The sequence below is a fragment of the Haemaphysalis longicornis genome, unplaced genomic scaffold (assembly GCF_048455015.1).
Source record: "Haemaphysalis longicornis isolate Haplotype H1 unplaced genomic scaffold, Haemaphysalis longicornis Haplotype H1 scaffold_8, whole genome shotgun sequence".
Classification (NCBI taxonomy): domain Eukaryota; kingdom Metazoa; phylum Arthropoda; class Arachnida; order Ixodida; family Ixodidae; genus Haemaphysalis; species Haemaphysalis longicornis.
In genome coordinates, this window is record NW_027526445.1 from 166,401,017 (window position 1) to 166,416,216 (window position 15,200).

Consider the following 15,200-nt stretch of genomic DNA (forward strand, 5'->3'; position numbering starts at 1 on the left):
TTTTAAGTGCAGAGCACTTTCGGGGCTCGCCTTGTCGTCATAGCTTGCTCGCTGGACCAGTTACACAGCGTTCAGTCGTTGCGGCGTCCTGCAGAGGCTTCAAAAGCCCAGCGGTTTATATAGTCATAAGCGTTCGAAACCCGTGAACCGCTGGCGCTTCTCCTAAATCTCTTCGTTGTTTAGCGCAGAGAAAACTGCAGGTACATTTGAGGCAAAATATACGTAACTAACCGCCAGCGCCCGTGTTCATTTAGTTAAGGACGCCCATTGGGTTGGTTTTTACGATAGTGAAAAAAAATGGCGGTGCAATGTCCGCACGTGCGGGAGGAAAAGCAAGCCCAAAAAGAATGGAACTCCCGCTGGCGCTGTTTCAGGCAGGGGGCACGCGAGCACTGCGAAGGCGAGAAATGTGAATTGCATTGGGTGGTAGCAGTGAATGGATAATGGCACAACAGCCCATTATGGCGAATCACAGCTCTGCACTTCCGACAGCTTTCACATTGAGTGGAACGGCTTTAATTTTAGTGATTGTATCACTTGAATGCTACTGTGCAGTTAACGCACTCATGACTAGGTTTTTAGAGCCGTCCCATATTGCCTCACTCTGGCCCATATTACACCACTATTCGTGCAAAATTTGAAAGGTTTTTAATATTTTGTAAGTGTTTTGTTTTGTTCTTTAAAAAAACATCTTTTGTTGCCGGAATGGAGCTGAGTGAGTTGCCGAAAGCTGGTTCTACTGAACAGAGTTGTATTTTGTCTTCATGGCCCCATTTAAAGGAAAGTTTGGTTTTGCCAGTTAACCTCCAAATATCCAGAAGCATATTCATAATTATTTAAATTTCTCCTCAGTACGGTTTGTAGTGGTCCTCTGCCCTTCTGCGGCGGTACAACTGTTGCAGGCATGTTTTTTTAGTTGCGCGCTCAGTTTCCCTCTGTGGAGTCCAAAAGTACCTGAAAACAAACAAAACACTCACTCAGCTCACCTATACTAGTCCACTTTATTTTCGGAAAAAAAGAAGCAGGGTTTTAGATAAATGTTGTCTCGCCAGCAGCGCCTCATTTATCAAGGGGCCAAGTTTGCCTCGAATTTCTTAAAAATATTGTGGTAGAACTTAAAAAATGCAGGAGTAAAACTTTTTGCTTGTCAACATTGGTTGTATATGTGCCGAGTGTTAACTGTGCATCCAAGAAGGGAAGCATAACCATATGCTGGTACAAGATTTATAATGTCAGAGTGTTTGCAGAGTGTTTCCTTTTATTTTGGGCTACTTTTTAACCAACTGCTCTTCATCACTGAAGAGGAGTGAATGCTGAAAGGAGTAACGGGATACTGAGTAGCACTGTTGGGTCAAAGATAACTTTCCAAGTTTGGTGCTGTATGTTCCCTCGTTCCATCCCAACCCTCCCCCCAATGTGCAGAGCCAGAGAACGGCCACTGCTCGGTCAACTCGCCGTCAAGCGTGCACTGGGATGGCCTGGTGCAGTTCATGGAGGGCGTTTTCAGTCGGGCCAACAACTGGCCTGACCCGAAGGTGAGTGCTCCCAATCAGGGTAAGAATGTGCGCAAAAGCGTGGGAGCCCTTCCGCTTTGGAAAGGAGGAAGTTCAGCGTAGCTGGCGCTCTGGTGGGATTCACTATGTTGGAGTTTAGCTATGCAGTGTAGACCGCTTATAACGCATGTCTCGGTGGCCACGAAAATCCGCACTAAAAGCCACACCGCGCTATAAACAAAACGTCCACGAATCCAACCACATCGCAACCTACCTTTCAGTCATTCTTTGTTTATCGTCACACAAGTAAAGGCCTCTTAAAAACAGAGGCAAGGTCTTTTATTCATCCCTTTTTTTCCCACATCAGCTGCTGCTGCAAGTTCTTACAAACTGCAAGCATGATTTTAACTTCGTTTGTGTTTGTGTTTTGAGGGAATGCAGGTGTGTTTCTTAGCGTATAGGAATGGACGAACGGATGCCGGGAGATAATGGGACAAGAACGCGAACGTTTCTCTCTTTTTTTTTTTCGCTCACCCCGTTTGTGCCTTGCGTTTGTGATGCCGAAGGCGATTGCTTATCAGCACAACATACAGGTAGTAGAATATACCTTCCTTGTCACGGTTTGCTATCTCCAGAAGTTTGAAAAAGAAAAACGAAAAGATTCCGTCTTTTTTTTCTTTCCCGCTACCTTAAGATGATGTCCCAGCTGCATTTGTCGATCAGCAGTCCTGCCAAAAAACTGCACTATAAACGATATTGTGTTTCGGGCGAACGCATTTCAAGCGGTATACTTATGCGTTGGGTTCTATGGGAGGCAAACTGAGTCACGAAACCCCGCATTATATCTGGTCCCGCACTACAAGTGGCTACGTTATAAATGGCCTACACTGTATTGAAGATTTGCTATGTCTACTTGTTAGGACAGTGGGCCAACCTCTACGTCGCAAGCTAAGGGCACACCGGATTGTTGGGTAGAGGCAGAGACTTTTCATTGTAGTGCGGCTATGCCAATCACGGCGCAGGCTCTCGTGCGCTGCATAGGTGGCCGCCGAGGACTGCGTGACATTGTGCAGAAATGAGATAGACACTGCGCATGGCAAGCAGTATACACGACTCGGGAAAGAGGTGGTGTCGGTAGAACGGAGTACAATGTAAAGCTGTAACCATACTCCCTCCATAGATGGGCATGCTTCACTGTGCAACATACGATGTAAGAAAGCCAGCTTACGAAAACCAAGCTTACACCGATCCCCTTAAAGTCAGCTTTGCCTCTCAATACAAATGCATTGCTGGGAAGACATCTTTGTAGGGCAATGCAAGCCGTCTTGTATCAAAGTATGGGGGGGCCCTAGGACATTTCATTTTTATTTTTATTAATTTTTTTTAAATGCTGGGAATTGTTGGTCTACGCTCGGTCTGTTGCCAGAGACGGTCTGCTGGATCCTAGCCATGGACATTTTTGCTGAGATGAACTTTTTTGTGTGTGTGAATTTTTCCCGTGAACTGAGAGAATTGTTGGTCCGTGCTCGGTCTATTGCCAGAGGAGACATTCTGCTGGATTATAGCCATAGACGGTTTCACTATAAAACCAGGAATTCATTCATAAAAGGACACTAAAATGTGAATACAAGTTCAGCTACATCAGTGGAGTGCCGTGATGGAACTGCTAGACATTAGCTGTCTCATTCATAGCACTGCTAGAGGCTTTTCAAGCTCACGCAGGTGTGCATGCATGTGTGTGTGTGTGTGTGTGGGTGAGCATGTGCATGCATGCATTCGTACAGCCTAGGTGGCAGTAACACCAGGCAGCCAACATTAGCTCGATTGATGACAGTATTTTTTGCCTCCACCACAAAAAAAAAAAGGGAAAAGAAAAGGAATTACTGGCCAAGATACAAGGTTTTATTCCTAAACAGGGCGTCGTTTGCCATGAAATATCGAAGAGCTACGAAAGGTGTGGTCTTTTACTTAAAAGTTAAAACTAGGGATGGGCGAATATTCGGTATTGTCAAATATTCGATCGAATAGCTCTCTATTCGTTATTCGCTTCGATCCGAATGCAGGTATTCGATATTTTCGAATTATTCGATGCTCCCGAATAGCCTAGAGGTTCGACGAAGCTCTCGGCTGCCAGTGCACTTAAGTTAAAAAAAAAAGGCGGCACTGAAACGACACCGCTCCGAATATAGCGGCACCAAGCCAGCAGACTTGTACAGGCCGCCATTTTGAATAGGCATGCCGCCATTTTGAATAGGCATGCCGCCATTTTGAATAGGCTCGCACAGCGCGGCAGTACACCGCACTAAGCGAGCCTATTCAAAATGGCGGCCAGCCACTTGCGCTTTGCTTGGCTACGGCCGAGGATACTAGTGGCTACAATACTTCTTTTTGTAGCGGAGCTTCTAGGCGGCGCTTCACTCTGCGAGTTTCTAGGCGGAATGAGCAGCCGGCGGAAACTGCTGCACCTAGAGCATGTGGCGCAACAGGCATTTCTTCATGAAAACTTGTGAATACAGCAAAGGAAAGCTATGTGTAAGATTTTGCAATAAATGTTCAACTGGTAATAGTTTTACACAATGCTGTGCCTACGTGAGTTCTAATTATTAGAAAAAAATGTGTACATTAGTCAGGTCACAAGTTGCTCATTTGTCTTTGTGATTTGCTATGTGCACTATTCGAACTATTCGATTCGAAATTATTCGACCAAATCACTATTCGCTTCGAATTCGCTTCGAACCTCAAAATCTATATTCGCCCATCCCTAGTTAAAACGAGAAATTATCAAGTCGTTAGTGAATGTTCATTGATGCCAGCTTAAAAGGCATTAATAGCCCCCCTCTAAAGGTTAACCTGCCCAACGAAATGCAAAATGCCAGATTGTTGCTAGAGAAAGAGTGTTTGCACCTAAGTTGTGACCTTTATTTATTTTTTCCCCCTTCTCCCTTCTTGCCTGCCGCCTACAGCCAAGTACAGAGGAAGGAATCTTCTTGCTGGACTCCTTGCTTCAATTCGAAACTGGGGTAAGGGCAGCCCTGCTTTGTCACTTTTCGTTGGCTACTACGCCATCTTTAATTTCAAAGGGTGAATTTGTGCATGTGTGTTGTGCACGCGCTGGCTATACTCTCGCTTGCGCGATAGTGCCGCACAATTGGTGCATTTGATCTGATGATGGCGTCACACTCATCCTTGAGGCCTCTTTTACTCTGGTTTTGTTTTTCCATGAAGCTGAGCCATTTGCCAGTTGTGTAACTGATCGTCATTTTCCCAATCATTTTCACACACTTGCAAAATTGGAACTTCGGCATTCTCTGAGGGAAAAAGGGAAGCAAAGTGGTGTTGGTCGTAGTAAAGGTGTGTTGATGGGGGCTTTGCCTCTGTCATGATAAGAGTTGCATGAAGGAGGAGATACAGGAGTGAACTACAGGAACCTGTGGTGAATTGGAAAACCAGGGATCATGGCATGGCGTTACAACGCATGCAAATGTTGGCTCTTTCTATCTATCTCTCTTTTTTGTGGTGATTGAAATTGGGCATCCTGTTCCGAGTCGAAGGCATGTTAGAATCAAGTGAATGTGAAGACAGTACAGGCCTTTTTTCCCATAAGCTGCCACATCCTGGACGTCTGTTCTGCCGCAGGATCCGACCATCCTGTCCTATGCCCTGTCCTGCATATCCTGCCTGAGTGTGTTCCTGCCTCTGGCTCCAGCAGTCCTGCCCAGGGTGCTCAACAAGGTAGGTTTTGGACCTAGAAGTTTTGGCGGGCTTGCTTTGCAGTTTAAAAAAATGAAAAGAAAAGAACGAAATGAAAAACAGGCAATGCAGAGTGCCGATTAATGACTCATATTTTCTTGGGGCATGGTCGTAAATAACCCAAGTTACACAGATACCTTTGCATTTGCAAGAAATTCAGCCAAAGTATTTTAAGGCCGGAAGGAAAGATTTTGGTTAGGGGTGTGCGAACACTCAAATATTCGAATACAAACCCAATTGTACATCTGCGAACAGTTCGATTCCCAAATAGAATGCGTACTAGTATTCGATTTTTCAAATACGGTCAAACCCAGTGATAATGAAATTCCACGAGTATGAAATTTCCGCAGCGACGAAATATTTTCGGATCCCCGGCAAATGTTCATAGTAGCCTATGTATTTCATACCTTGCAGCAACGAAATATTTTTAGAAAGCGATCCCGTGTTAACGAAATTCGGTGCAAGTCCAGTCGGCATTTCATCTCCCCTATTTAGGCTAACATTAGACAAAAACTGCTCAAATGCATTTTTTTCGGACTCGAAGTGCGTAAACTTCAGCCACGGTGCGCTTGCGTGGCTGCCACCATATTTGTTTACTAAAAGGCCAGGCAGCAGGCCGCCTTGGAGGCAGCCTCGCAGCGGCACTACCAGGGGGCGACACATGATGGCTCACGGCGTGGCTTTGGCTATGCTATCTGGCTACTGCTAAACAGAGTGGGTGCGTTCGTGTGTGTGCTGCAGTCGGCACATTTGCTCTCAGTAAGAGGCATCCGCCAGCCCATCGCTACAAGATAAGGCAGCCCTCATTGCCCATGTCAGCGACCCAAGTGGAGAAAGGGGGTACAGCACTGACGAGTTTGGAACTGCCTGCAGCTCGCTCTACCAATTCAAAAGGCAAGGATGCCACTCTTTAATAGTGCGCATGCGCAAAACGAAGCAGGAGCGGCTGTGCCTTTCTGGACGTCAACAAAGTGGTGCTCACTTAGTTTTGTGAACTGCATCGGAACAACGAGGTGCCGCTTTCTGGCAAAATTCGTCAATAGAAGAAGCTGAACTTCCCTTCCATGCTCAGACATACTCGGTGCCGAGGACCAAGGAGAAAAACAAGCCGAGAAGGCGAACCCAAGGGATGTTTTGGATGCGTTTGACACAATACCGTCATTCTTAGGTGCACTCGATGACTAGCAACGAACCACTTGTTGTAGTGTAAATGCTGAGCTGTGAAGTTGCTGCAAGGTAAAGTTCGAGAAGTAATATAGCCGACTTTTGGAAACAAATTTTCAGTTTGCGGGCGATTTTCCTGTCGTTTGTGTTTCATTCTTATGGCAACGAAATTCATGCGAAAGCAGATTTTTCAGCTTTCCCCGGCAGTTTCGTTATTGCAGGGTTCGACTGGGGTTGAGTAGATTTCTGAATGTGCCCAGCTCTGCAAAAGTGAGCAATGTCAGCGCACACTAACACACTGCTTCTGCACCGCTTGCTCATTTTCAGTCTGCTTGGCAAGCTTCATGCAAATTGCGCTTCCGGTGGCCGCGTCTTGTAGAGGCTGTAAATATTAGCGTGCAGCACGGATTTCCTGCATGCCATCGGCTCTACATGTAAGAGCAGCTTCCAGTAAAGCAATCACCGCCACTTTTTGTCGAGTTTTTGACAACTAAGGCGGTAAGTTGGGCGAGTTGGTTACTAACTAAGGAAATCATCGTACTAGCGAACACTAAACAGAGACAGAGGTAAAAGAGGCGACGAAACACATGAGTTTTTGACAGTGCCTTCATTAATTTAAAAGCAAGAGAGGTTGTGACTTTTTTCTGTGGAGCTGATGTATGTCTATTGCATTTTTGTTGTTGTTGTTGTTGTTGTCAACGTTCTACACCACTACCCCTTTTTTGAACCAATGAGCAGTCAGTGCAAGCCATCCCTGTGTTGCTTCACGCTCGTCATGTGCTTCCGAAGAAGTGTCTTGCCGTGGCCCGTGATTGTGGTTGTGATGTGTTTTTTAGTGATATTTTTATGCCTGCAAAGGGCTCACTTTGGAGTTACGAGGCGCGGCCTAGTTGTTGCCTGTAGTAGCAGTACAGCAACTGTAGCGCAAGCCGTCGTTGAACGCTCATCGTGCCCGCTTCGAATTCCTGAAGTACTGCCTCATAGTGGTTAGGTGACTGCACCGCTGCAGATGAGAGTTTAAAAGTGCATCCTTCTAGTCGTAAAAAGAACTTCAGGACTCCCAAACTTCTGATGTAGCTTCTGTTTTTGCGGAAAACCTGAGGAAAATCGAGGCCTGTAAAAAAAATGATACATATTCGATATTTGGCTTTTTTTTCTTCTTAATTTGATTCGATAGTATTCAACTCTTTTTTTTTTAATTGCGATAGTATGCCCTTTGGCATAAAATCCTAAAGTCGAATGTGACTGATATTCACACATCTGTAGCTTTGGTTCTTGCACCCTTTGTGTCAGTCTTTTGAATTATTGTTACAAATGCTTTAAACTTGGGATGATGAGAGTAAAAGAATGCCGTATTTACTCTTGTATACGTACCTTCAAGAGCAAATCGTAGCCACTTTACATATTGTGGTTTGCAGCGAGTGCTTGAAGCGCAGTGTTGCCTCTGTGCAAGACAAATCACCATCTACGTCATGATCAACACAAGTGGCAATACGTGACGGGGACCCAAAATTGAAAATTACAGAGTGTCTCTTATAAGTGCATTCTCTTTTAGTGGAACTTTTTCAAAAACTTCACAGGGTTGTTTTGAAACAGAACGTTCAGCCAGATAGTGTAAACCAAAAACGTATTCTATAGGGGCATTTAAACACCATGGCGTGTCTCACTGGCCGAACGAACTCACTGGCTATGACTTGGTGTAAAGCACCTCCTCATTGTTGGGCTGGTAGAACCGTATTGGTCCAACCAGAAAGGGCATGGGTCTGGCCAAGTGATGGTCCTTATTAATAGAAAAAAAAGAATACATAGTGAGTACAGTTAAACCTCGTTATAACGAAATTGAAGGGGCGCCACGATTTGCTCGTTATAGCCGTTATAGGGGTGAAGGGAGAGAGGAAGGGGACACAACCGCTCGCGCCGTGTGCATTGGGGTTCTCGGACTCACCGCGGATAGTCCGCGGATTCCCCGAAGCCATAGGGATACGTGAGAAAATCGAATGTCGGACTGCTTCTCGGGGAGCCCGCGGTGAGTCTGAGACTGTAAATCGCGTGCGCAGCGAGAGGAGGGTGGGGTCTTCGCGGGCGCAGCGTCCGCATGGCGCGCCATCCAGCTTCGCGCATGTGGCGGGAGTTTTGAACTGCTAATACAGTTGCCGCGTCGCGCACTGTCTCAAATCCGCGTGGCGCACTGTTGTAAAAGTAGCTCAAAATTTGATTTCTCAACGAAATTTGTTCGTTATATCCCGTGACGGGGAAATTTTACCTCGTTAAAACGAGGTTTTACATACATTCGTTTCTATGTGGACTTTCAAGGGGAATTACAATTTGCTCGTTATATCCATTATTTCGTTATAGCCCATCTCGTTATAACGAGGTGTAACTTTAGTAGGAAAGGCCTTCTTGTAGTGAGCTGAGCACTTATTTTTCCCAATGAGCTTTGAAGTGTTGTACAGCAGGCACTGTAAGAGGAACGATGTGGAAATGCCGCTTTGTCTAGAAACAATCTTCTTTTTACATTTATACGTAAGCAGGATAGTGAAACATCTCTAAAAGCGTGACTTATTTTTCTGTTGCAGCTGTTCTTCTGTGCAGTGTTCACCATGCCGAACCAGACGCAGAAGAGCACTCAGAGCCGTGCCGTGCGCAACCTGAGGCGGCATGCCTGTTCGGGTCTGGTCAAGTTGTGCTACAACTATCCCAGCGTGGTCCTGGTGAGTGGCGCCTCGCATCGGGGGGCGTAAAACACCTTTTGTGAAGTCCTCATTTTCTGTCGCTTGCCAGCTGTCAGAGTCAGGATTTCTATGCGTGTGATGTGGGTCACACACTACACCATGTTGGCGCCTGGCTTGATTGGGTATGCTCCACTACCGTTATAGCACACATTCACAATTGGCAGGTGCTTGTGGAAGGGGATTGGTAAGGGCTTTATATAACAACTAATCAAACCACTTTGGTCAACCAACCTCTATCAGGTGCCACTTTCAATCAAGTTAGTTTAATCAACCAATAGTTTCAGTATGGTGCTGAAATTTGTCGCTCCGCTGCTGATCGTACCTCATGCTCACGCGGAGGAGATTGGACATTACATAATAAAATGGCTGATCAAGTAAAACATCTTGATCGATCAATAACAAGCCGTTAGTTTCAATTACCCTCAGATCTCATGCACCGGATATGGGGGCCCAGCACTGGTCTCATCTCAGATTTTTGCACGTTACGGGTGCAGTGTTGTGCATATGAAAACTTTTTCTTACGCCGTAGGGCAATCTCCCGCAAAAAAAAAAAAAAAAAATAATGAAAAAAATAATTAGCCGGTAATGTAAATGCATTATAACCTCTGCTGCCTTGTTAATCCTTGGCACCCCTGTGTGTTATCTTCCAAGTTTCTTTAAGGTTCTCATTTTTTCTGTGCTTGTTAGCTCCTGTGAAAGCTTCTAAAAAATATTTTGCAAGAAAGACCCACTGATTGTGTTACAACTTGAGTTTCATATAAAGAACAGCTTGGCTTGTTCATAGAGAGCTGAAATTTTCCTTGTTTTGATGAGGGGTAGAAAAAGTTACCTGGCTGCTATGCTGTTAAAAATTTGAGTCTTTCGCTGCTTTCTTCAAAGAGCAAATAATCACCACTCCTGTATTTGTGGGGCATTTATGAAAACTGTTGCATAAGGAACAATTTCGTGACAAAGATTTAGTAATCTCTTTTTTTTTTTTTTTTCTGCTGTTGTTTTTTGCTGATGTTAGCTCACTACATCACATTAGCTGCAGGGAAGCTGCTCAAATGGGACATAACCCTCAGAGCCACCTTGTCTCGGGGGTGGGACCTATCAGAAAACGCAAGAACCCTGAATTCATATAGAAAAGTCACGTGTTTCACTATGAGGTCCCCTTAATAATGGCTGACATGAGCTAGTACGAGATGTTCTGTAGGCGTAGACATGCTGTTTCGCTGGGTGCATTTGTGCGGCCTGGACCATTGTATAAGTCAACCCTGGTTAATTCATTATTATCACCTAATTATATCTAGCCTAGAGGCCTCACTGGGGTGCAGAGCTGTGTATTTCGACTTTGGCTTATTCGATTCTTCGCTTAATTCGACCAGATGTAGTAGATTGTACTACCAGGGTAATACCAGATTGTATTGTAGTAGATTGTACTACCAGGGTTCGATTGACGAGTCCAGTACATTAGGCCTCTGTTTATGACTGGATGGTACTCCTCTGGTAGCTCTGACATGACCGTTCATTACTCACTTGTTGGTTCTTTTCAGCCCTGCTTTGATCAGATCTACTCGTGGGTGAAGGGAATACAGGCAGAAGAGAACCAACTCTCACACCTCGAGACGTGCACTCTCGCTGAAGCACTCTTTGTGCTGAGGTAATCACCAAAGGGCTCTCCCAGTCCTGCGCTTGCTCCTTCTTTTTTTTTCTCTCTTTAATACAGCATCATTCTCTCAAACGCAGCCATATTGCAGCCACGAGGTTACGATTGAGACCCGCCCAGCTTTCTCAGAAACTTGGCTGCTGAAGCTGTGTTTTGGTCCAGGGTTCAAACCCGAAACCACCACCTGTTGCAGTAGTCACTCATCCTACTGAGCTACCTGGGAGGCCAGGTGTTCACTGTGCCAGAATGAAATACTAATTCATTACTGGGACCGTTGGGCTAAGATTTTAAAGGAGGGCTGCTGGGTGGAGCAAGTCTGTTGCAAGGAGAACATTACCGTCCACTGAAATGCAGCCAAATGGCTTCAGAGCAGGGTAATGCAGCCTTGCCAGAAACATCGTTGCAAAGAAAAAGCTAGTTCACGGGATGGGTTGTTTCTCTTTAACCACAAAGCTTCTGTTGGTTGTGTTTCAGTGGGTGATAATGTTGCAAGAGGCTTACTCCAGCTAGGGGAGTAAGTTTGCTTCTCATAAATTTGCTCCCTCATGTGGTTTGAATAACGGGGCTTGCTCTCCTAGATGATTACCCAGAGTAAAACTTGCTCCACTCTAAAATACTTGATCAAATACTTAGTGAAAAGGATGGTGTTAATGATGTATTCATTGTAGGGCTGGGTGGAGGCAGTATGTTGGCTTTTTATTTTTCTTGCTTTCCTTCCTTCTTTTTCTAAACAATTTTGTTGTTTAAATGTTTAGAAGCTGCCACAGTCGGACAGTGAAAAGTTGTGACAAGGCAGGGGTCAGAAGCTTTCCGCTGGATCTTGCAGATGTCACGAGCATTGTTGGTGAACTTAATGTATTTTTTTCTTTTTGGGCAGCAATGGATTCCAGGACTATGAACGGCAGTGCAAGTTTGTTGTCGAGGTTGTTTCGCCTGCTACCTCCATCTTGGCAAGAGACGAAATGAAGATGTAAGTCCCATTTTTTTTTTAATACCATATGGCATTCTGTGTCTTCTGGCATAGCTTTTGTGTTCATTGGTGCACTCCAACTCGTTTATGGCTAGAGTGTACAAAAGGAGTGTGCAAAATAAAAGTGTTCGTGTTTGGTTCAGGTGTAAGGTTGTTGAGGGGCCAACGTGCTTTGCTGCTAACCTCGAGCTCACAGATTAAACACCAGGACATGGGTTTTTAAATCTCCATGGTGTTGGAGTTGAGGGGACCCTTCAGCACGTACCATCGACTACTGGGAATGTATTTTGGGGGAATGTCTATTGTCCCAGCAATCTCCTTCTGCAAGACATAAAAATTCATTCACTATCACCGAAACTACGTGCGATGAGAAATCACGCAAATTGTTCCGTCTCAACTCGACCGCGGTCAATGCGACGAAAGCTGCGCGCTCTCGCCCGGAGAGGGGGGCGGGTCACGGGGTTCTCTTTCGTGGCCTTTGATATATCACAGGCTGGAGAGTTTTCTTCTTTTCTCCGCAATGCGGAGGAATCAATTTTTGGTCTGGTGCAAAAAAAAAAAAAAAAAAACAGGCATAGCTGTCTTCTTGCAATCGTATGCTCAGTTTGGTGGGGCGTTTTTGATGCAATAAATGTTTCTTATCGAAAGGTCTCGTTGACAGGGGAGTATTGAGTTCATCACTCAAACTTCGTCACTCAAACTCCGCGCTTACTCAAAACACAAAAGAAATGCCGAAACTGTGCGTACAGTTTCAGGCATATAAGAGGTTGGTACCTATTGCCAATAGTGGCGGATCGTCACCAGAAATCTAAAAAATAAGCCGTGAAGTTGATTGGTGACAGCCAATAGGACAGCCATGGCCGCAATGACGTTGTTTAGGCCATGCCAGGGGTGCATAATGAGGAAAATTGAAAAGAGTGTGGTTGGTTTTTCCGCGTCTTTCACCGCGATTTGCACGCTCACCATTTCACGTGCACGTGTAATATTTGGCTCAGGTATTCCTGGCAGTGTAATCTACTGTATTTGCATGATTCTAACGCGCCCCCGATTGTAACGCGCAGTAGAATTCAACACCTGGAAATTAAAAAAGTAACTTGCCACTGATTCTACCGCGCACACTGAATCGTGCCATGAACAGACGCCTCAGAATTGCACAAAATATTTATTTGAACATAAGTTGGCACACACAAACACAATCACGTGACATCAACATTGTAGGCTACTCGCCGTCAGTCAGCACACACAATCACGCGATGTCGACATTGTACACTACTCGCTGTCCGAGTCGGAGAGCTCTTTTTCACTGTCCACTGACCACAGAAAGTCGAACAAAATGGCGAACAAAAAACGACAGCAGGCGGAAGAAGACTTCCTGGTACCAATGGCGATGTGGCTGGCCATCATTCGTTGAGCTTCTTCGTTTCGGTTTCGAGTTGGCGGTTCTGGTTTCGAGGCCTTTCAGATTTGAGTCCCATTGTAACGCGCAGGTATTTTTGAACCCCTATTTTCACAAAAAAAGTGTGCGCGTTAGAATCGTGCGAATACGGTAAACATTGCGCAGGTTTACTTGCACTGCTCCAAGAGTGTTGCAGGGCCCCTTTAATCTGTAGCCTTCTGCAATTCCAGGTGGCCTCAGTGAGTTAAAGCTATTTTAATTTGATTTGCTAATTCAATGATACACATTGTGACGTTGTTTTTTCATTATTTATTTCCTCTTCACCTCATTGCGATATCATATCTGGGCCATGTAGAGTCAGCATGAGTGAACTTGTTTGCAATATCGAATGCCCTTTATGTGCTTCCTCACAATCTCCTCACCTTCTTGCACGTCGGGCTGCAATTTTCTGTCGTAAAACTGGCAGGCCGTGTTGGGGAAGGAAACTGTTACGGTCAAAATTAGAACACAAGTATGCGTGGCATACAGTTCTGTTGTTAATGGCTCACTTTATAACTGTTTCACCCGCCGCGGTGCCTCAGTGGCTAAGGCGTTGTGCTGCTGAGCATAAGGTCGCTGGTTCGATTCCCGGCCGCAGCGGCCGCTTTTCTGATGGAGGCGAAAAGCAAAAAAAACGCCCGTGTGTACGAGATTTCGGCGCACGATAAAGATCCCCAGGTGGTCAAAATTAATCCGGAGCCCTCCACTACGGCGTGCCTCATCGCCTGCGTTGCGTTGGCGCGTTAAACCCTACAATCAATCAATCACTTTATAACTGTTTCACAAGTGTTCCACTGATGCTTTATATTTGTGCCCGTGTCTGATAGGCTTGGCTGGCAGAAGTAAAAAAAAAAAAGGCTTTTCAAGACAATAATTTTGGTTCGTTAAATTTATACTTTTGATAGCTTGAACAATTTATGGTTTGTAGGTGTACCGCAAGTTTAGAGTTTGAGATGACAGTCAGGAACAGCTGGTTTCAAACCAAAGGTTTCTTATCACGTAAAAAGAAAAAGGTAAGATACCATTAAAAAAGAACAAGCTCACAAGTGTACAACAGATTCCTCTGGCTTGAAATTATTGCCTTAAATTTGGAAACTTCTGTTTTTTGTTTTATAATTACTGTTTTATTTGATATTTTACATTTTTTTTAAGGTGCATGCATCAGCAACAGCTTTGTAGAAGGTAACAGTCTATGTACCTGCAAACTTTGAGGCTTGGAGATTGTGCCAAACTGGCAAATGATTGTTTAATGACAGGTTTGAAGTTTCCATAATGTGAAGAAAATTCCTATCTTGCGAGAGAATAGTAATTGTAGTTTCGCAATTCTGCCTATTCCTTCCCCCACCCCACCGGCATAAAGGATATGAAGGCCCAACTTATTTCCTATCAGGAAAGAAGTTCTAGCAGCCCAAAGTTGCCAAACTAAACGGATAACTGTTTTTGGTGCCAGGGGGATGTTAATCAAGAGACCACTTTCCGTTTGTCACTGCAGAGTGATGGCGTCACCCGAAGCCTTCATGTCCTTTGTCGGCCTCACTGAGGAGCCAGTCGAAGCCAGTGCCGACGACATCTGTGGCTACAATCGCTCCCGGGTGAGATTTTTTTCTTTTGCTTTCTCGTCTGTTCGTAGCATAAAACATGGACTAACAGGAACAAAAATTGGTGCTAGAATTATGGTTACGGAACTGGAGACGGAAAAGCCGACACTAGTAATAAACAAAATCAATTTAAGCATTTCACATTTCGGTTGGAGGCTTGTGGTGGAATTGAAGAGTATATATTAAACTCAGCAGGGATCAGAAGACTGCTGGATACGAGTGATAACTTCTTGTGCAAACTAGATAACCTGTGGAGGATATTTGTGCACAGGTGTGAGACTGTTTGATATGTTCATTGATTTCAGACATTGATTTCGGGCATCCAGGCTTCTAGTATGGCTGCATGGGTGACGCTGTCAAAGGCCCCCTTTATATCTAGGGCCAGTACGATTTTGGGTGTCGAGCGGCTG

At 44.9% G+C, this 15,200-nt stretch overlaps 1 protein-coding gene across 1 annotated transcript in view; it reads left to right on the forward strand.

Moving 5' to 3' along the window:
- Nucleotides 1–15,200, forward strand: part of Ranbp21 (exportin-5-like protein Ranbp21) — a 70,923-nt gene that overhangs the window by 26,718 nt on the left and 29,005 nt on the right. The window contains exons 14-20 of the mRNA XM_077681414.1: nucleotides 1,423–1,535; nucleotides 4,457–4,513; nucleotides 5,130–5,225; nucleotides 8,984–9,118; nucleotides 10,675–10,781; nucleotides 11,665–11,757; nucleotides 14,685–14,784. Of these exons, the coding sequence (XP_077537540.1) occupies nucleotides 1,423–1,535; nucleotides 4,457–4,513; nucleotides 5,130–5,225; nucleotides 8,984–9,118; nucleotides 10,675–10,781; nucleotides 11,665–11,757; nucleotides 14,685–14,784 (701 nt within the window). The remainder of the gene's footprint in view (nucleotides 1–1,422; nucleotides 1,536–4,456; nucleotides 4,514–5,129; nucleotides 5,226–8,983; nucleotides 9,119–10,674; nucleotides 10,782–11,664; nucleotides 11,758–14,684; nucleotides 14,785–15,200) is intronic.